The 21,510-nt window shown below is 40.6% G+C and overlaps 2 protein-coding genes across 7 annotated transcripts; both read right to left on the bottom strand.

Moving 5' to 3' along the window:
* Positions 1 to 560: 560 nt before the first annotated feature.
* On the bottom strand, positions 561 to 10,555 carry LOC310987070 (uncharacterized protein). Of its 6 annotated transcripts, none has more exons than XM_083973236.1 (19): positions 10,525 to 10,555; positions 7,646 to 7,722; positions 7,423 to 7,537; positions 7,164 to 7,338; positions 6,736 to 6,847; positions 5,577 to 5,683; positions 5,284 to 5,410; positions 4,294 to 4,414; positions 4,047 to 4,132; positions 3,744 to 3,880; positions 3,597 to 3,656; positions 3,437 to 3,500; positions 3,239 to 3,333; positions 3,017 to 3,145; positions 1,965 to 2,079; positions 1,732 to 1,869; positions 1,385 to 1,551; positions 1,207 to 1,289; positions 561 to 1,031 (listed from the first exon to the last, which is right to left on the bottom strand). In XM_083973236.1, the coding sequence occupies exons 1-19, from the start codon at positions 10,527 to 10,529 to the stop codon at positions 842 to 844; spliced, it is 2,103 nt and encodes a 700-aa protein (XP_083829362.1). In that variant the 5' UTR covers positions 10,530 to 10,555; the 3' UTR covers positions 561 to 841. The 6 variants fall into 6 exon arrangements, with proteins under 6 accessions (XP_083829362.1, XP_083829359.1, XP_083829357.1 ...); XM_083973233.1 differs by lacking the exon at positions 10,525 to 10,555 and adding exons at positions 7,815 to 7,914; positions 10,158 to 10,210 and having other exon boundaries at positions 3,597 to 3,880; XM_083973231.1 differs by having other exon boundaries at positions 3,597 to 3,880.
* Positions 10,556 to 12,068: 1,513 nt separating this feature from the next.
* On the bottom strand, positions 12,069 to 15,988 carry LOC310986775 (interleukin-17 receptor A). The gene is made up of 7 exons (XM_083972840.1): positions 15,940 to 15,988; positions 15,686 to 15,843; positions 13,962 to 14,036; positions 13,809 to 13,878; positions 13,269 to 13,364; positions 13,085 to 13,186; positions 12,069 to 12,915 (listed from the first exon to the last, which is right to left on the bottom strand). Exons 2-7 carry the CDS (start codon positions 15,836 to 15,838, stop codon positions 12,131 to 12,133), a joined length of 1,281 nt encoding a protein of 426 aa, XP_083828966.1. The 5' UTR covers positions 15,839 to 15,843; positions 15,940 to 15,988; the 3' UTR covers positions 12,069 to 12,130.
* Positions 15,989 to 21,510: the final 5,522 nt, after the last annotated feature.

Raw genomic sequence — 21,510 nt, 5'->3', positions numbered from 1 at the left:
TTCAAAATCGGATACCAGTTTCCCACAATGTTAATGTATGTCAACATGTGTTGTATATTAATACATTATTAACATGCATGGTCACAACATCTTCAATCATAACTATATTATGATTTTTTTTGTTAAAAAATGTTTATATTCATATAACCAGAGGTTGTTGTGTGATAAAAAATTTGGGTGACATATACAACACTCTATTTACATTTCAGGGGCTCTTATTCAATCCAATCATTCCTAATAATATCATTAATTTATAATCGCATCACACTCTGGACTTGAATGAGCATGTGAATAGATGGGATAACTAACCTATTCATAAGATGATAGGCTTATTATCTGAGATCCGGGGACAGTTTAGATAATATCAGAGGTCTGGAGTGACTCGTGAATAGCATTGCAACAATAGCCTTTTATTTTATGTAAATCTAATCTATTCTTTTAAGAAACAATGCTGAATAGTTCCACCAGTAGGCCTACAGTACAGTACAGTTGAATCTGTACTTTTCTGTATTATAGGAAATTAAGCCAGCAGACTACCTTGTAGTATAACCTTACATCATTTATTTGCAAGGATTGTAAACATGAGCTCAAGTAAAAAAGAAAAGAAAAAATACATTTGTTTTTTTGTGTGGGTTTTGCAAGATATCTATTTGAACAATCTAAAACATTAAAAGTTGTATTTATTGGTTTTTGTATGGTGTCTCAACCTCATTTGCTCACAGATTCACACACTTGCTTCACATTAATGCAATCACACACTTTAAGAAACATAACACAACATACCATGTATAAATCATACTTCAAACACATTTCTTGAATAAGAAATAAACTGTAATTATTTTTAGTCCATCCACCTGAAGCTTGGTTTGGGCCAGTTCTGGACTTTGGTGGGATCCACGAAGTCTAAGTTTAGTGTGGGGGCAATAGGGTGCGGCGATGCCAGGGACAGCCGTGCAGCCAGGAGCCCCATTCGAACACAGGTGTCTGTGTGTTGTTGCTGGAGAATCCCTGCTATCAAAGCACCTGCAAGACTGCAGACAGAGTGGGAATCAGTGTCTTTTGTTTGAATTGTTCTGGCACAATTTTGTGAGGAGGGAGAATAGAGGTCATGGGAAATGAGAAGAAGCGGAAACTGTAGCAGCAGAAAGAAAAGGTGTTAAAAAAAAGAGAAATGAAGAGGAAGTGGGTCAAGTAAATTTTTAGCACCTATCCCCTGCTCCTGATACGTTTATTGTGTCCTCTGCAGTCACAGTCAGCGCTGGGTAGTGTACTGCACAAAGCTGTCTTCTCTGAAAAACCATGTGCAAAAGTTATATTCACATTTTTTCTCCTGGAAATCATCATCATCATCTCCACTATCAGTTGGAATATAGACAGCTCTTACCCTCCTCTGTTTTCTTGGCTGCAGGTTGACTGAGCCTGCATTGTGCTCTCCACACAACAACACACCATGAACCCCCAGAGTCACCACCAGACAGTGAAGATGCTCCAGAAGGGGGCGCGAGAGAGCCATAGCAACGTTCAGCACCTCCTCGAGAGAGCTCGGCAGCACTGTCACCCCACAAGACAAAACCACATCCGCAGCTACTCACACGCACAATTTGCATTTTTCACAAGAAACCTAACTTTAATAACTGTGAGTGGAAATGTGTGAGGGTTAAAAAAGGGGAAATGAGTCTACAGCTGAAGCATTAAATACTGTTTTTAGCCTCTGAGTGGACTTTTGTTTACCTTCAGGCGTTTGAATACCCAGTGTTTTGTTCATGGTGCACAACTCCACCAGGTTTGGGGATGAATAGGACAGAGACTTCCAGGCGTCTGAAAGGAAAGGCTTACGAGCCTTTCCTGCATCGGTGGGCTCATACCAAACTGTGACACACAATGATAGAATTAGATCAAAATCAATGAGAATTTCCATCCACAATCTTTTGTAATCATTTTATGACTGTTTTCTCAATGTTTACCATTGATGTTGTGCTTCTTGGCAACATGACACACATAGTTGATGGTGCCCACAGGGATATTTCCATCGAGACACACAAGAGTGGCTGAGGAAAGCTGCTTCTCAAACTGGGATACCTATTAAAAGATATTTAAAGACAATCAAGAAATAGTACTATGAATGTTTATATTTTGAAATACAAGAAAAAATCCGACTTTGTTGAAAGATAGATGCATTAAAAGTAGGTTTATTACATTCAGTTTGGGCCCCTCCTCTCAGGTTCAACTGTGTACACCCCTTGCCCATGACCACCACACATGAGCAGAAGCCCAGTAGGTGATGATTAAGCAGGATTTCTCATGCATAAAAAATCCTACAGACTCTACCTTGAAATACATTTTTTAAATTAAATTGGGTTACAACTTGCAACTAATGGTTATTTGCTTTTAATAAATTGTTTTCATCAATAAAATGATTTTAAAAAAAAATCAAATATACCCATCCCATTCTCTCAAAACCCAAACTGACAAACGTCTTATTATGTTGAAAACAAAAAGATATTCAAGTCGTTATGTTTTAAGGACAAAGAAAACCATCAAATATAAGAATCTGAGAGGTTGGAGCAAGCACTCTAACACAAACAATGTAATTCCATTGGAGAGTTATATAAGTTATAGAATTAGATGCTATATAGTTGCATAGTTAGTTAATGTGGGGATCAGAGATTTAAAGATTTCAGGTCCAGATGATTGGTCATCTTCTGTGCTTGTGGTTTTTATTTTAAAATGGCATGGTTATCAATAAATGATAGATACTTTATTGCATAATGATGACATATGATCATCCTCGTGTGTGCATCATTCCCTGTAAATCCTTTGTCCACTGACAATGAAAATGATAAACAGAGGTAACTAACTAATGAGTGTAATTTAACGTCTCTATCAGAACACCATAAGTGGGTTTGATATGATGAAAGGATGTAAGGATCACAACTTGTGGTCATAAATAAAGTATTGGAAATCTGAGCCTGGACTAGTCTGACTTAAAGCAAACGCCTTGGTCAGCAACACTTACATACTGCTCTGTGATTTGGGTGTGAATGTCCATGTCTCCCAAGCCAAGACTCATTTCTCCACTCTCAGCAATAACCACACAGTAAGTAGCCGTGCTGTGCTCTTTGAGCCTGGCCACACCACTTGTGTTCTTAAAGAGATAAGACAAACACAACACTTACACATTTCAGACAAGGGGACTTTAATCGTGCTTAGCAACCGTCAGCCGTTGATACTCACATACCATGTGTTTACAGTAGTTTAACACTGCATCACTGTGTGAATCAGCTCCAATAGCTGAGATGAACAGAGGTCTTTGGCCCAACCGACTCAGGGAGTCTTGAAGGACAACACCAAAGAAATGTTTGTCAAGTTGAAACTACTGACATGAATGTGAATCAACATAATGAGATAATAAAAAAAAATATTAAAAAAAACTCACCAGCGATGTTCCGTCCTACTCCACCAAATGACTGACAGACACTTCCAGGGTTAGTCTGTCCAAACTGAAAGGACACAAATGTTGTCAGATATCATTTCTAACCTAAATTGTATAGTTTCACGTGATCTGGGACCGTGCGATGAACACAAGTTAAACTTACCTGTAATGTTTTCGCTTTTGGTTTAGCAATGAAATCCACATTTATTCCTCCTATGACAACCTGTAGAAAAAAGAAAAAAAACAGCACTACAGGCACTGTCTTTGGCAAAAATTTGGAAAGAAGTTCATCATACGTGTTTAAACTTACAATATCTGACTCTGACTGTGATGGATGTTTTCCAGAATCAGGAGTTTGGTTTTTTAACTTTGTCTCATTCATTTCTTTCGACAGTGCGCAGGCTATCTGACTTCCAACTCTAGCATTGTTATGAATGAGAGCAATGTCTTGAGACATGGCAGGTTAAGGACAGTGTGATTTCACTCAAAGGTAGACATTTAACATTGCAGGACACAGAGACTATCCGTCTATCAGTCATTTTGTGTCTTTGGGATTTGATATGATCACATTCTCTGCATGAGTTCTCAGTCACTCAGATTTTCTGAAGGATACTGGCCTGAAGGGACTTTCCCTCAGTCAACTCGTTGACCTTCTGAAGAATGAACGGTGTCACATCTCTTCCTCTGATACCTTTAGCACTGCGTGAAATCACAGAAACAACAGAAAGTGATCATTTTCCCACCTTTGTTGATCACTTTAACATCATCACAATCTTCTGCTCATGTGACTGACCTAACGTCTGACAGACAGAAACGGCCGCTCGCTGTTCAAGCAACACAGCTACAGAGACTTTCTGTACCTTGCCTCTGTCACCGCAGCCTGTATGGCTTGTTCAATCTGCTGGCCTGCAGCTGCATGCTCCTCTGGGATGGGCACCGCTAGCAAGACACCACTTTGAAGACCCAGGGACAGAGCACTCTCTGAAATACATAGAAAACAGACTAATAATAAAAGAGTAATGAGATGAACCAACTGTATAATGGGTACACTGACTTAAAGGGATAGTTCAACATTTTGACAAATTGTCTCATTGCCATAATCCCTCTAGTTTTAGCAGTAGGTTTGTTACCTTTAATTGTCGGTGCAAGTTATTTTTAGAATGGCGGAGCAGAGCCGTGAGCTGCTCAGAGCTATGCTACAGAGGCTAATGGGAATTCTTGGTTTCCCTCATCAAACACATCACATACACAACCCAACAACTCCAAAACGCTCTGGTGGACAAGTTGGGACCTGCACATTCACCACACTATGAGATAATAACAGAACGTTATGACGGCGTTGTTTTCGAGGTAAATTCATGCAAAACTGCTGATGCGCGTTCCCGTCGGAGGCAGTTTTTCAGCAAGCAGTCTCTACATTTACCTTGTAAAACACCTGTTTCTCGTAATGTTCCGTTATTATCTGATAGCGTGGTGAATTTGCAGGTTCCAACATGTCCACAAGAGCGTTTTGAAGTTGTTGGATTGTGTATTTGATAAGTTTGATGAGGGAAACCAAGAAATCCCATTAGCCTCCGTGGCTTAGCTCTGAGCAGCTCGCAGCTCTGCTCTGCCGTTCTAAAAATAGCTTGCAATGACAATTAAAGGTACCAAACCTACTCCTAAGACATATAGAGACATAGGGATTATGGCAATGGGCCAATTTGCCAAAATGTTGAACTTTCCCTTTAAACATGTTCTGTACCCAGAATGCTCTTAGTTAAGATCTGAGCTTGGCATAATTAAGTGATGATAGCCGATGAATCTGTTAGTACAAAGATAAAGATATAGGATACAAAATGCTGATATACCAATGAGTTTTGCGGCCTCTGTGGGGTTGCCGACTTGGCAAGGGGAGGTGAACCCACTTTGCGGGGAGAAGAAAGCTGGAAAATTGTTTGACTTTCCATAAGTGGCCACACAGACACCATGGGTTTCCTGAGTAAAGATACAAAGCAGATGAAACAACCCCGTAGTATGACGATTTAAGTCTAAGTCACACATCTCAGTCAGTGAGATACACAAATGTATGATAATACATAATTGGCTGTCTAAAGTACACACTAAAATGGGAACAGACTCTATGTGATTTTCCCATTCTTACAAGGAATTCAAGGGTGCGCCCAATGTCCAGAATAGATTTGATCCCAGCAGAGACCACAGCAATGGGAGTCCTGCCCAGCTCTGTCAGGTCTGCACTGATGTCCAGACCTGGAGGAATAATCATTTAGTCAGTGGTGACATATGGTAAGGTTTTGTATAACTTTGACTAAAATATTTACATCCTATTCTTCTTCACAATAAACAAACACACAACACATGAAGGCCTCAGAGTGAACTAACTTGTCACCAGGCCTTAAAGGGATAGTTCACCCAAAATTGAAATTTCACTCATTATCTCCTCCCCCTCATGTCGACTAAGGGCTGGGAGAAGTTTCAGAGTCCTCCGTGGCTTCTCTGAGTTACAGGGGGTCTCGGCGTAGCAGTGCATGTCCATATAACGGTTGCAAATGGATACCAACTGTCTTTGTAACAAAAAGACACACCAAAAAACATCCAAATACCTTCATGCTGCTCGTATGTAATGTCCGTCTTGTATTGAAGCCCCGAAATGCGAAATTGTCCCGAAAAAAATTAAATAAGTCTATATTTTAAGATTGTTTGTAGCGGAAGCTTCTCGAAGCTCCTCTTCCCGGTTCGTCAAATTTGGACGAACTGGGAAGAGGACGGACCCTGGTTCATCCAAATTTGACGAACCGGTAGGAGGAGTTTCCGCTACAAACAAGCTTGAAAAATAGACTTATTTAATTTTTTTCGGGACAATTTCGCATTTCGGACTTTTTGTTACGAAGAAAAGTGGACGTGGTATCCATTTGCAACCGTTATATGGACATGCACTGCTATGCCGAGACGACCTGTAACTCAGAGAAGCCACGGATAACTCTGAAACTTCTCCCAGCCCTTAGTCGACATGAGGGTGAGTAGATAATGAGTACAATTTCAATTTTGGGTGAACTATCCCTTTAAGCAGCCTATCTGTCACATCAAATCCAGACTGAAATGAAATAACAGCTCTTTCCCTCTGAAGAAGACCTCAGTGTAGTTCTGTGTGGCTCAGGTGATCCCTGTACCAGCTCTTACTTGAGCTGCTATAGGCCAAGACTGCTGAGGGGAATCCCATGATGCAATGAGCACTCTATCCCTCTCTCTGTGTTCATATCAAACTACTTATGATGCATGATGGTTAATGTGTGTCCTCTTACTGTTCTCTCCGTCTCTGTGAACTCCTCCAATGCCTCCTGTGACAAACACAGGGATGCCAGCTCGATGTGCTGCTATCATAGTTGCGGACACTGTTGTTCCTCCAGAGAGCCCCTGAAAAAACAACAGACACATACATGACTGCAAGACCACAATCAATGATCAAGTCATAAAATCCATGCGGATGATACCAAGGCAGGCTTCATGTGTTGTAGACAGTGACTGATTTGAGTTTCCAGTGGTGGGATGCGATTAAATGTCCCCCCTCTCAAAAAAACAAAACAAAAAAAGACAAAACTGCTGTGGTGTAAAGATTACCTAGACTTAAGGTCACCTAGACTTTATCTAATTTGCATTAGTTCCAGTCAAACTGTCTGCATGCTGCCCTACACAGACGTTCCCATCTGAGGTGAATGTCCTGCAGTCTCACTTTGCTGATGACGAATGGAAGATCACGACGGGACACCTTCAGGGAGCTCTTGCATCGGGCGAGGTGGTCTAGCTCCTCTGACGACAGACCGACATGGACTCTGCCTTCTATCACTCCCACTGTGGCTGGAGTTGCTCCTTCAGCTCGTACAATAGACTCCACCTCCTTGGCTGTGCTGCATGAACACATAACATCGCTCAATTATCAACAATTCAAACAACTGATCGGTCTGATGAAACATGACAGACAGTGTGGATACCTCAGGTTGTGTGGATAGGGCATGCCATGTGTGATGATAGTGCTCTCGAGTGCAACAACTGGTTTGTTTTCTGCCAACGCCTGTGATACAGACGGATGAACTCTGAAGAAACTCTCTGAGAGAAGAGATCAGGGTGAGTGTACAATTATTAACACAATTATTATTGTCTATTGTGTATAATAGAACTTGTGTACAATATACTTTTCAATAAGGAGATGCATACCATTTCTGCACCATGTGCTCTGATATGTTGTTCCTCTCCTCAGGATCAGGGCAGAGGCTCTCTTCAACATGTTCATTCTGTTCAGGCGACAGTGCAGTGATTTCAGTTACATAATAAATTAACTGTTTCGAAAGATACAATCTAAATTTCTAACCTGTCTCATACACACCCCAAAAACGGATCCACAAGTTGAGTTTCCTCAACTGCAGCAGAATTCTATCAGAGGGAGGTCTTTATCTCTGATTACATGATTAAAGTTACTGTATTTCCTTTTAAAGCAGAAGTAAGCGGAATATTTGTGTTAATATAAGTCTTAAATAGTTATATCTTCCGACAGCAATCACTTATATAGAGTGTTTGGTCTGAAACACGGGTCTGTCAGTCACTCTGCTCTGCTGTAAGCCCAGGAGAGAACTTTCCTTGTATCCTACAACCTTTATTCAATGAGGAGAGAGAACGGCATAAAGGGGCAGTCCTCTCTGTGTGTGCAGCCAAGGGATGCGCGTGAATGTGGTGACGTAGGGACGAGGGCGGGGACTGCTAACTCCATCGGCTGACAAGAAGTTAGCCAAAACAACCGGATCGCTTAATTCTGCTTTAATACAAACTTCCTGTAATGGTTTCAAATTAAAAGCCCTCTAGTATTTCAGTGGACAAAAAACTTTATTGCAGCTACAGTTGACCTCTCTCTTTCACTCCCACTTACCTAAGGTCTGCACTATGAAGCAGGATTTAAGGTTAACAAGGAAACTTTATCTTTGTGGCATCGTTCGCTGCCCTGACCTGCTCCAGAGCACAAAAAGGTGGAACTGAAAATCGGTGTCATCATTTCTACAGCATCTTTACGGGAACTGAAGAGTTCACAATAAAGTGACAAATAATTACAGAAAATGATTAACACACTAGTTGAACATATCAGCTAGATGTGCCTTACCAGTAATCAACTACTTTTTTCTCTCCTCTCTGCTCTAGCAGCAGAAACAGCATCCATTCTCTCTTCATTTCCTGTGTCACATGTTAATGATAAAATAGGTCTAAACTGTAAAATACTCTCCCATGTAGAAGCTTAACATTTTTTGATGCACTTGTCATATTCAGAACCTAATTTATGCTTCTGACTATCTTGCTCATTATTAACAATGCTGTCTCTATCACATAAAAACACAGCTGGATAGAAAAAACACAGAGTTAACTGAGTCAGTTGAGCTTTTCTGCTAAAGTTAGAGATTAAGAACACACAATGTAAGGTACTGTAGATAGAAGATAAGCCAGATAATGTAAAGATATCCTGAGCATGTTGACCTCGATACGAAGGTCAAACCTCTGTTCTCTTCTGCTTGGTGTGTCAGAAAGTTATTGCTTTGCCTCCTTTAGAAATAATGGTGCATGTCATGAAAATAGTTCATTTGCTGTGATTGAAGCAAGACTCAGTGTATTGGCCACAGTCCTGTGCTTCCCTGCAGGTCCTGAGCTAAACTGCTGAGTAACCTCTCATTTAAATGTTTAAAGCAGAAGTAAGCGGAATATTTGTGTTAATATAAGTCTTAAATAGTTATATCTTCCGACAGCAATCTCTTACATAGAGTGTTTGGTCTGAAACACGGGTCTGTCAGTCACTCTGCTCTGCTGTAAGCCGAGGAGAAAACTTTCCTTGTATCCTACAACCTTTATCCAATGAGGAGAGAGAACGGCATAAAGGGGCGGTCCTCTCTGTGTGTGCAGCCAAGGGATGCGCAATATGGTGACGTAGGGACGAGGGCGGGGACTGCTAACTCCATCGGCTGACAAGAAGTTAGCCAAAACCACCGGATCGCTTACTTCTGCTTTAATAATCAGGGCATGGATGTAATCAAATAAACAAAAACATAAAATAGCAATGGACAAAGAAATCAAATCTTCACAAAGTAACATAAATTAAGGCAAATTCAGCCACAATAACTTACATAGGCTACTTGCATACAGAGGTCCATGAACTGTCCATACAGTAGACTGTGTGTGTGTGTGTGTCTGTCTATATGACCACTCAGTCAGCGACAGACTGTAGGGCTAGACCGACGGCCTGGACTGTTGTAGTCAGCTGACACTGATCGTTCAGTGACTTATATTGGTCAATTGTCTTTCACTATTGCAGCCTGTCATTGATTAACTCTGGTTATTGTCTCCTCTGTATTCCAAATAGTACTTGGGAAGTTCATATTCAATTGCTCGATATGTTGACAATTATAGTGTATAGGTAATGCTGCCTTGTAAAAGACTGTTAGTCAAATGATAGTTACATTTATGCTCTAATATTTTGATTAAGGTTTAAAAGTAAAATAAACTCTAAAACACGCTGAGTAGACTATGACAACACACTGACTCAATCAAAGCCTCATCTATACAAACAATAAGACTGGTTTAGTTCTCCCAGACTCCTTTATTGTCAACAATCTTGGTCGACATTTTTTTTTAAATGAAAACCTTCAGTCACTTGGGGTGTGCTTGTCAAAATGAAGACAATAAATAACATTACCTCAGTCTCTAGGAAGACGAATAAGATCCCCAAACTGTGTCGCACCCCTGCAGTGTGTTTTCTGTGTCTGCAAGGCACAAGCCCTATTCAGCCATTGAGGAGATTTTCTTTGCTTCAGTTAGTTGGCAGTAATTCCCAACAGCCTCCCCTGTTTGGGGCCTCAAAAACTTGCACCCAAATTCCAAAGCTGGGCTCTGTATTGTTGTCTTCTCCTACTTTAGTGCATCAATGCACTAGAGATTATTATCTTAGCAGTTAGTAACTTATAGGACAAAAAGAAAACAAGAAAAAAAAAATGCAATTAACACCGTACAGCTTCTTTGTTCAGACGTTCTAAATTCAACAGCTTAAGTTTTTAATCCAATACTTCATCAAAGACACCGGGAGGATTAGAGAAACTTCAGCATGTCAAACCATCTGCAAAGCTGCACAATAAACCGTAATGAAATAATCAACATAAAGATGGAGACCATTTCAGATTTTAAGTTCATTACACATTACATTCAAAACATTGTCTCTACAAACAAGTTTAGTGACACAAAAGAGTTTAGTGCTCACCTTCTCCGGTGCAACAAAAATGCTTGAGACTTTGCTCAGTAGGTTGAACTTTGACCCAAACACTGTTGACACAGCCCACAAGCATCAACCACAGATCCCTGTGGTCTCAACTACTATGAATCGATTCAGTCAGTGGGATTCAACCTGCAACTGGCAAGAAATACTGCATTTTGTGCATAGCAGATATCTAGACAAGCAATATTAGGATCAGTGACAAATAAAAAAATATTTTAAAAGTATGCATCAGATTTGTTAAAATGTACATTGTGTATTCATGTTGGGTTTAGGTAATTTAAAATGACATTTGAAGACCCTGAAATTGTCAAATGGTGTAACCACAAACTAATTATAAATATTTAATATGTTATCCACCTACAGTTAATTTAAAGCAGTAGTAAGCGATCCGGTGGTTTTGGCTAACTTCTTGTCAGATGGAGTTAGCAGTCCCCGCCCTCGTCATGGATCTATTGGTCCTCGTCCCTACGTCACCACATTCACGCGCATCCCTTGGCTGCACACACAGAGAGGACCGCCCCTTTATGCCGTTCTCTCTCCTCATTGGATAAAGGTTGTAGGATACAAGGAAAGTTTTCTCCTCGGCTTACAGCAGAGCAGAGTGACTGACAGACCCGTGTTTCAGACCAAACACTCTATAGAAGTGATTGCTGTCGGAAGATAGAACTATTTAAGACTTATATTAACACAAACATTCCGCTTACTTCTGCTTTAAGTGTACTTGTAAAAAGTATACTTTCTTGACATTTCTTGACACAAACATTGAATTGAAATTGATTTTTTGCAGTAGGCTATTTCTTTTTTCTTTTCTTCTAAATAATGTGACACATTATGTAAAATGTGTCAAGAACCATAGTCTTGCATTGCAAAAGTAAATTACATTTATTTCACATTTGAGTCTAGACACTGGGTTGCATCACGTCATTGACCCATAATAAAATACAGAATATGGTACAACAACATAAACATATTTGCAATCCCTCGATAAAAAATCTACAGTATATATTTTCTCTATAAAGGTTGTAAAGACACTATTAATGCTCCAGCTTTCTGCCTTGATATAACATTTAACAACAAATTCATTGTTTTTTATTTCATGGTCAGTATCCACAAGGACATTGACAGATTTCTGTTTTTCTTATGAGGTTGTCAAGGAGCTTGGCCTGTGAATCAGGACATAACTGTCATCACACAGTACGACTGATGGACTGTCCTCAGACATTCGGCTGGATCCACTTTGTCTCAAGACCCTATTGCAATCAAATCAAACTGGAAGCATGTCCTCAATAATAAGACAATTGAATCCAAGATTTGGAGCTAATCAGCCATGTAGATGTCCTGTGTGTCTGCCAGTGAGATCACTTTCTTTTATTTTTACATGGCTGATGTCTTTTAGGGAGTCAGGTGCACAATATGAGGTTTTGTGATGTCACATTGTCACAGATTTCAGCTGAGGTCTCCTCAACCTCCACCTCTGAGCTCTCCAGTAACTCCTCCTCAAACCAATGTGGATGTTCCAGCTGGTATTCATGGAAGGCCTCTATAGCTTCCTGCAGGGCTCTACCTGATGGACACAGATGATACTCTTCCTCTGAAAGTCCTTCAATGTGATTCACTCTGCCTGGTTCATGCTTTTCTTTGTCCAGGATCCTGAAAAAGACCTCCTCAAACTGCTTCATCAGCTTGTACCGTACTGTGATGTTTAAAGGTGAGGGAACGTCTTCCTCTGAACAAACGTCATCAAAATAAGCCACTATGTATTTTTCAAAGGAAGCGGATCGAATAAAATGGGGCACCATGAGGCTGAGGGCTGGAGTGAGCATGTCACCGACAGGTGAGTGGATGTCCTCTCTCAGAAAAACCTGTTTGCCTCCGCACATGGCTTTCCATTTGGCTTGTACCCCTGGTGAGCACAGGATCAGTATCTTATCTGTAGAGCTTTCTATCTGCTCTCTGTGCCAGTCCAACCACTGAATACTTCCCAACACTCCCAGTCTGGCAGAGTCCAGTAGATCCAAGACCACTTCAGTTCCACATTTGGCCACCAGGAAGCCACACAGCTTAAGAACAATATTTTTGTACAGCGGGTGGTCGAGGGAGTAGATGATGAGCACTCGTTTTCTCGCTTGCAGCTGAAAACTCTTTGGTTGGTCTTTGGTAGCAGCTGTGCACGTGTTCACAGAATCTGAATGAAGGATGGAGTCATTAAACTTGTTTTCTATTTCTATTTCTTTCTATTCTTATTGATAACATCACAAAATATCAATGATGTCAATATTTTAAAATTATTGAATACTCCTAAACTCACCACCAGATCTCTGTAATGTTTGAAAAAGCCAAAAACAGAAACTCACAGACTTTGCAGCGGTCAAGTCCATGAAACACCTGGGGAAGTTTCTGCAGCTGATAACCCTCCGCTTGGTCTTTGGCAGCAGGTGAGGATGTGTTCACAGAACCTGAAAGAAAAATGGAGACCACTGATTACCTTTATATTCAAGTTGCACTTTCTATTCAGGGGGTAATAATAAGAGGGTGAACCTTTATGAAGTGCTCTCCACAGGAAATAAAAAAGGCAAACTTCAATGAAAAGCAGCCCCACGACTGCCTTTATGATTAGAGTCCGTGATGAATAATCTAAAAACACAAACATATATAATATTATTAGCTGAATACCTTTACACGGCCATAAAGTTCATTAAATTATCATTAGGTCATTGACTCCCAAACTGTGGATCAGGACCCCTCCACTACATCACAGAATAAATCTCATGGATTTGAGATGAATGGGAAAGGAAAGATGAAAACAAATGAAATATTACAGACTATTTACTATTTACAGACCTGCATCAACTTTTGGAATTTTGTCTGACCTTTTTTGTATCTTGGTTAAACAAATGATCATTTAATCTCTTTGGGTCTCAAAAATATTCAAATCAAACTAATTAGAAAAGAAAACTCAAAGACTTCTATACAGTAGCAAGGGGGCACAAGTGAGCAGTTTATTTTAAGTTTATTCTCTGTACCATGGAGTCACTAAAGATCTTCTTCACACCATATAAGTAAAAAAAATGTACTCACTTGGGCAGTAATCAAGGTTTTCCTCGTGGCTCTGACAGTGATTTTTGCATCGTGGAAAATACGGCTGAATCTTTGAAACAACAGAATGAAGTCGGCTTTTGACATGTAAGATAACAATATTGATTGACAGGGAATGTGTCAAACTGAACTCACCTTAAATAGCATTTTACACTGAGGAAGCTGCCACAACCCAAACTCAAATGTCACATTCAGTGACATTCTATTTTCCTGTTTGTTTAAGGGAATAACAACATGCACATTTGCTTAACATGTGCACTTTACAGTACAACATAGTAAAAAAACATTAAATCATTTGATGGCGGAACACAACACGTCTCACCACACAGTTGTCATCATTGGTAAAATTAGTAACATATAGGGCCCTAGTTTCTTGGCGCAGCGCAGGTGGCGCAAGGTAGCGCAGCCGGTCTAATGCAAGTTTCGACCAGCGCAGCCTCGCGCAAAGTCAGATTGGAAGATTGGCAGATCGCGCTGCGCTGAGATAGGCGTGGCCGCGCAGCAGGGGGAGGCGTCACAGATTCAGCTTGGTGCAGTGGAAGTTTTGTGCGAAAATGTCTCGCCGAGGTTGCGCTGAAAGCTCGCCACCTCCAACCAGGTCTACTCTCAGTGCAGGGCGGAGCGCAGCAGGTGCAGTGGAAGTTTGGCTGACTGACCTGCAGTGCACACACGTCATCAAGACCTCACAGGCAGATCTCCACAGTTCCAGACACATTTCAATGCAATAAATATCCACAATAACCACTATTTAATGCAACTAATGGAATCAACAGTGAATTTATATCTATATAGATTGTCCCGTCACATCTGACGTCAGATCAAAGCAGAGATCAAAGGCTGTCGGCGCGTAAAGGAAACTCCACCTGAATTAACACAGCAGGGACGAACTGGCACTGAAAAGCAGCTGTGGATGTCCCAAGCAGGACTGAGGGTGGATGACTGCATGTCGCTGCGTGTTGAGATACTCTGCCCTTGTGATCCCCTTTATTTATTTACTTATTAATTCATTAGAGCGAGCGACCGCATCACGCAGCCGTAATGAAAAACAAAACACAAATCATCATCTCTCTTAGTCCACCACAACAGCCTCTGTATCAGATAGTCAGTATATAGCCTACTACAGTACTCTCTATCACAGGAAAAAAAAGAGAAAAAAAGAGACGGACAGAGAGAGAGAGAGAGAGGAGGACAGAGAGAGAGAGAGAGAGAGAGAGAGAGAGAGAGAGAGAGCGCGTCCTTTACGCTGATTTAATGGTGTTTGTTTATGTTGTGATTAGTGTAGGCTACACCTCTCATCTTGCTTACACAGGGTTTGAATAAATGTGAGTTTCTTTATTAGTTTATTAGTTGTTGTTTCTTACATTGGGCAGCCGTTCTCAGTGTATCAGATCAATCCTGGTTAAGTATATTAGTAAACTCATTATTGGTCACTCTGAGCTCGGACCTCCGGACCGCACAGCTGTTTCCTCCGGGGAGAGGTTCGGCCTCTGGCGTCGCTGTTTCCTCCGTCCATGTCCAAGTATAAAATGACAAACTTGCAGCGCGCATCACCCGCCGCGCAGTTAAAGGTGAGGAGAGGAGCTCATTTGATTGGTGAAGATCTGACTCGGCTGTGTCAAACCCACTCCACGCCTTTCTCTCCTCCTCCTGTCTCCCTCCCGCTCTGTCTCCTCCCTCTTTGCCGTTTGCGCCGGTGGGAGGGACGAGGGGAGGGTTTACGCTGGTCTAAGTCTGACTGCGCGGCCCACCAATCTTGCGAAATGGACCTGGGCCACACCCCGTTGACGTGGCGAAGCTGCGCTGCACTTAGACTTCACCTGGTCTAAGAAACTAGGGCCCATACTGTACAGTAGAATTACCTTGGACACATTCTTTGAATGATGGAGATCCTGGCAGCTGATGGATACTTGGTATGTCTCTGAATACTGTGCTGCCTCAAAACTCACCACAATGGACAACTTTCTATGTTCCTCATCAACAGGCATAGAAATGTTAAACTGAGGCTTCCACATGGTACCTGAAACAACAAAACAGGCCCAGTACAATGACCAGATAGACCAGGGTTCAGGCTACTCCATTAAACCTCTTGAAATGTGAAGAATGAGAAATTTACCATTTTCAAGACAGAATCTGGCTGTTTGTATTCTGCTGTCATTGCATCCTGAAAATCATTTGGACAGTTATTACACCTAATTGTCATTTTCAGGAAAAAGAAAGAAAGATTATTTCTCAAAAAAAGACGCCTATCAAATACATCGTTGATCCATAAATTAAAATGTATTTGATAATGGAAACAACTGTTAGAACCCCGCTATAAAAATGATTTAGATCAGTAATGGCGCTTTTCCACTGGCGCGGCGCGGCGCAGCACGGCTCGCTTTTTTTGCTTTTCCACTAGCCCTAGTACCTGGTACCAGGTACCATTTTTAGTACCTCCTCGGCCCTCGTTCCAAGCGAGCCGAAGCGATACTATAACGTGACGTCAGCCGACTGCCTTTCACTGATTGGACAGAGCGTCGTCACTGGAAGAGTCGCGAGCGCTACGTCCGACAGGAGAATCAAACCCGGAAATTTCAAAAACGAGGTGCAGACAAGTGAGTTTGGAGCTGACGAGCGGATCGAAAAAAGAGAGACGGACAATGCGGCCCCGCGATCGCCTCCGCGATCACCCCCGTGCGGACCCCCCCCGAGGAGGTACTAAAGAACTCAGCTGTAGTGGAAAAGCACCTTTACCGAGCCGAGCCGTGCCGTTCCGTGCTGTGAAAGTGTAGTGGAAAAGCGCCATAAGATATAGCACAAACAGTTGTGTGTGTGGAAAAACAAAGCAACAAATTAAACAACACAGAAAAGCAGGCTGAAGCTATATCTTATTATACTTTAAATCAAAAATGATATCATACAAAAACTGTGTTCTTTAAAGGGATAGTTCAACGTTTTGGCAAATTGACCCATTGCCATAATCCCTATAGTCATAGCAGTAGGTTCCTTACCTTTAATTGTCGGTGCAAGCTTTTTTTAGAACGGCGGAGCAGAGCCGCAAGCTGCTCAGAGCTACGCTACAGAGGCTAATGGGATTTCTTAGTTTCCCTCATCAAACTCATCAAATACACAATCCAACACCTCCAAAATGGTAAATTCATGCAAAACTGTTGAAGCCCATTCTCGTCAGGGGCAGTTTTTCGGCAAGCAGTCTCTGCATTTGCCTCTAAATCAACTCTGTCTCGTAATATTCCATTATTATCTCATAGTGTGGTGAATGTGCAGGTCACAACTTGTCCACCAGAGCGTTTTGGAGTTGTTGGATTGTGTATTTGATGAGTTTTATGAGGAAAACCAAGAAATCCCATTAGCCTCCGTAGTGTAGCTCTGAGCAGCTTGCGGCTCTGCTACGCCGTTCTAAAAATAGCTTGCACTGACAATTAAAGGTAACGAACCTACTGCTATGACTATAGGGATTATGGCAATGGGCCAATTTGCCAAAATGTTGAACTGTCCCTTTAATGTTGGCATGGTGCATGGAGGAAACTCGCCTGGGAAGGTAATCTGCTTTGTGATGCGGTTGTTTCCGCGCTTCTGTTCTGGTAAGTTAAGAACTGACACCGTATATGTTTGTCCAGGCTCCATCACGACTCCATCCAAGGAAAAATTCCACTAACATAGAAACAATAATTGCAGTATTATAATCTAGTACGAATACAGATGAGTTCATTGGTTGGTTCTGCTTTGGTAAAAGTTAGGGTCAGTGTGTTAGTGTCTTACCCTTTGATTGTAAGTATTCATTTGACTGCTGATATTGTAGGAAAACTGCACGCACATACTTTGATTTGTACGTTCATCCAGAATGGTTATCTTAGATCCATTAAGGCGTAATACACCTGCTGTGAAGAGAAGTGTATGTTTTACATGAAGCTTTCTTGTGTGATATGTTGAGAAATACTGTGGTTTTAAAATACAGTGTGGTACTTTTGCACTACTTACCATTGGACTGAAGTATCCATGTCAAATTCACAACAGGGACCGTACCATGTTTGTCCATCCCAACTCCAATATGCTCAAGATCCAACTCTGGAGCAGAGGGAGCTCGCTGTTCAACCACATGCTTGTCTGAACAGTTACCTGGCATTAAGGGTATGGGCTTTATATTATTATATTTCGATTATGTTTCCCTGATGTGTGCAATGGTAGAAAATAACACACAATATGCAACAGTGACAATTCAAAAGAGCAGAGAGATTTTGAGCAATATAGCAGCAACAACTCTTTTCTGAATGGAGTCATGACATCCTGTACAGAGAGAGCAGTACCACATCTTCCACCAGTGTTGCAATATGAATGTCTCTGTTCTGTATTTGGTCATCTGGTCTTGCAGAGTGCGTGTTAAGAGGATGTACATGTGTGTGTTTGTGCATCTGAGTCCTTCCTTGTTCAACCGCTGGCCTTCATTACTTTTATAACATAGTGACCACACAGTGATTGCCCACAGGTCAGATGGCACGGTGCAGTACGCAGCTATCACCTCCCAGAATTCCTACATCTAAAATTTTTTTACCAACTTAGTCTGTATAATCTGTGCAGACAAGTCTCAGCGGGTAAGCCCAAGGCCGAATTTCAAGACACTGGCATGGCTTTGTTGGTTGTCTAGTGTAACATAGTGTCCGTCACAATCATTTACAGAACCTTCTTATACTCAATAGCTTACTTTTTTACTTCACTACATTTATGCCTTATGTGACTTTAGTAACCAGCTGCGTTGCAGATTCGAAATAGTAAAATACAGTATAATTATGTATGAATCATTATATAATAAAATGTTCAATAACACTTTATTTGACGCCTATCTCTATAACGCATTGTAACCATAATTATAATGCTGTTATAGCACTGTATAACTATAGTTATAAACACTCATAAATGATCATAATGCTTTATAACAATAATCATAACACACTATAAAGCATTTTATCATGACTTATAAGGTATTGTAATACATTATAATTGTTAGTAACTCGCTGACCCACATCGATAATGCATTATAAATATAGTTATAATGTGTTATAATTGGCTTATAAACGTGTACAACTATCATTATAAAGACTCATAAATTATCATAAGGCTTTATAACAATAAGAATTAGCATTTTATAATGGCTTATAAGGTCAAGTATTATAATAGAGTTATAATGCTCTATAATGTGTTATGCTTATTGTTATAAAGCGTTATGATAATTTATGAGTTTATAGTTATACAGTGCTATAACTGCATTATAACCCATTATATGAATGAATGAATGAATGAATGAATGAATGAATGAATGAATGAATGAATGAATGAATGAATGTTTTATTTTCGTGTCATGCCACCACTGTGGCCCATCCCATATGGGATTACAAGACACAATAACAAATACAAAAAAAAAAAAAACTAGACAGTCCTTCCTGTTGGTGTTACCTGCCACACAGGTGTGACATAAATAAACAATTTAAGATTACTTTCAGTACTCAACAATATATCGCTCTTCGTCTCATTGCCCAAGCCTTTTCAAGAAATAAAGAAAATGCAAAAATATTCAAATAAAAAAGAAGTTTTAGCTTCTCAGCATCGTCCAACCACACAAATTCATTATTTGGATCTACTTTACTAAATATTTTTTGTCTTATAGAGTCATAGAAAGGACAGTAGAACACAAAATGCATTTCATTCTCCACCTCTCGGATGTCACATAAGTTACAAATTCTATCATCTTCTGCTGTGCCGACATATCTGCCTGTCTCGATATGAAGACCAAGAATACCAGCTCTCAATTGAGCACAGGGATCTTTTCTTTTTAGACAAATTATACAAAACATAGTTTTCTGGGCCAAATACCTGTTTTATTTCACAGTAAGTACGCAGTTTTGGTTTACCCCAAATATCTAATGCCCATCTATCTTTACTTTGTTGAAAAATAATTTCTTTTAATACGTTAATCTCAACTTTCTCTTTGTTATAATAATGGTCTTCATATCCAGCTCTCAGCAAGATGTCATATATGTCCCTATCCCAAGCCCCATTGGTCAGCGTGTCCCACTCAAAGATTTTTCTTGCAATCCTGTTACGATTTAATCCTAGTATCCTATTCCATAAACGCACCATATATACACTCCACCGTACCTCATTGGGTTCCCAGCCCATATCTCCCATAACGGCTAGTGTTGGTGTGAATTTATGTACGCCAAGAAAATACCGCATGGCTCTGTTTTGCACAGCCTCACATTTAGGGTACTGTTTGAATCCCCATACTCCTACTACATAATCTAACACTGGACACACACAACTCTGATATAATTTGGAGTAGGTGGAGTACCCAACATCCCTCAGAGTCTTTATTTTAGCTATAACACCCCCTAGTGCCCGATTTGCTGACTCAGCCAGTAGCGATGATCCCTTCATGAAAGTCATATGTTCATCCAAATAGAGACCCAAATATTTGTAGCTTCTTGAATAATTCAATTTTGACTCTCCAAAATGAAATTGGAAATCACTTGTTTGCTTAACAGGGTTCTTAAAATGCATAATTTCTGTTTTCTTTTCATTTATCAAGAGTCTCCACTTTTTACACCAATCGCTTGCACATGTCAACATTCTTTGTAAATCAACCTCTGTTTCTGCCATCAAAATAATGTCATCCGCATATAATAAAATACTAACTTCCTCTCCTCCACATTTTACTCCACAATGCAGATGTTTGATTTGCTTGGCTAGATCGTTAATGTACACAGCAAATAAAGTAGGAGACAGTGCATCTCCCTGCTTGACTCCTGATAGTGTGGGGAACCAGTTGGTATAGGTGTTGTTTACCTTCACACAGGCCTGGGGTGCACTGTAGAGAGAGCAAATGGCCTGATAGAACTTCCCATCTATCCCCATTATAAGTATGGTTATAATGCATTATAGAGATAGGCGTCAAATAAAGTGTTACCAAAAGTTCCTGTTATACAGTAAGGTTTATTTTCTTTCCTCGCCGTTTATGTGTGTCCACCTTTCTGAGAATAACACCAAATCTCTGTACCGCTTGGATGAAACAGCCCAATGTAAAGACACTGATTGTATGCACAAAAAGTTTCCATCCTCAACATATCGACTGAACTCTACAGAGGAAGTGTCTGAACTTCATTTTAATCATCTGACAAATAAAAAAAACTCACTGATCTGGCAGCGGTCAAGTCCCTGTGAAAGAAATACAAGATAGTCAGTTCATGACGCTTGGACTATAGGCTACATCATATTAACTTAATCAAACTTTGCCTGTGTATACAGTACTCATTTTGTACAACAGACTGAATCCTCACCGGTTGACTGCAGTTGAGACGTTCGTTCAGAATCCAAAAAGAGGACGACACTGTGAGTACAGCACTGAAGCAAAAACAGAAAAAAGGAACATTGATCATTCTGGAGGTGCTGCTGTACAGTAGGGCCACAATAAAGGTGGAAAAGCTTTAAAAAACGATGTGAAGTATAAGTTGCTGGTGATAAAGATGGCTCAAGAGTTTTCTTGAACGAACGCTCACTCTGATCATCTGTTGTTAACCAGTACGGATAGCTTCATACTTATCAGGTACTGGCATCTGACACCCACAGGAAGGATGCCCTTATCAAACAGGGTTTCTTTTCCTCTCTCAGCAGGAGCATTGCACAAGCTGAAAAT

This window comes from Trachurus trachurus (genome assembly GCF_905171665.1).
Source record: "Trachurus trachurus genome assembly, chromosome: 6".
Lineage (NCBI taxonomy): Eukaryota > Metazoa > Chordata > Actinopteri > Carangiformes > Carangidae > Trachurus > Trachurus trachurus.
Note: the sequence above shows the minus strand (reverse complement) of the source record. Positions and strands in the feature narration are given on the sequence as shown.

Coding starts and splice junctions, on each gene's coding strand:
- LOC310987070 (XM_083973231.1), bottom strand. Junction 6,848..7,163: donor TTCCATTCGTCATCAGCAAA/GTGAGACTGCAG, acceptor TTGTTTTTTCAG/GGGCTCTCTGGAGGAACAAC. Junction 5,411..5,576: donor GGCGCACCCTTGAATTCCTT/GTAAGAATGGGA, acceptor ATCTTTACTCAG/GAAACCCATGGTGTCTGTGT.
- LOC310986775 (XM_083972840.1), bottom strand. CDS start 15,838: ATGTGGAAGCCTCAGTTTAACATTTCTATGCCTGTTGATGAGGAACAT. Junction 14,037..15,685: donor ATTCAAAGAATGTGTCCAAG/GTAATTCTACTG, acceptor TTAAACAAACAG/GAAAATAGAATGTCACTGAA. Junction 13,187..13,268: donor GTGGAGAGCACTTCATAAAG/GTTCACCCTCTT, acceptor TTTTTCTTTCAG/GTTCTGTGAACACATCCTCA.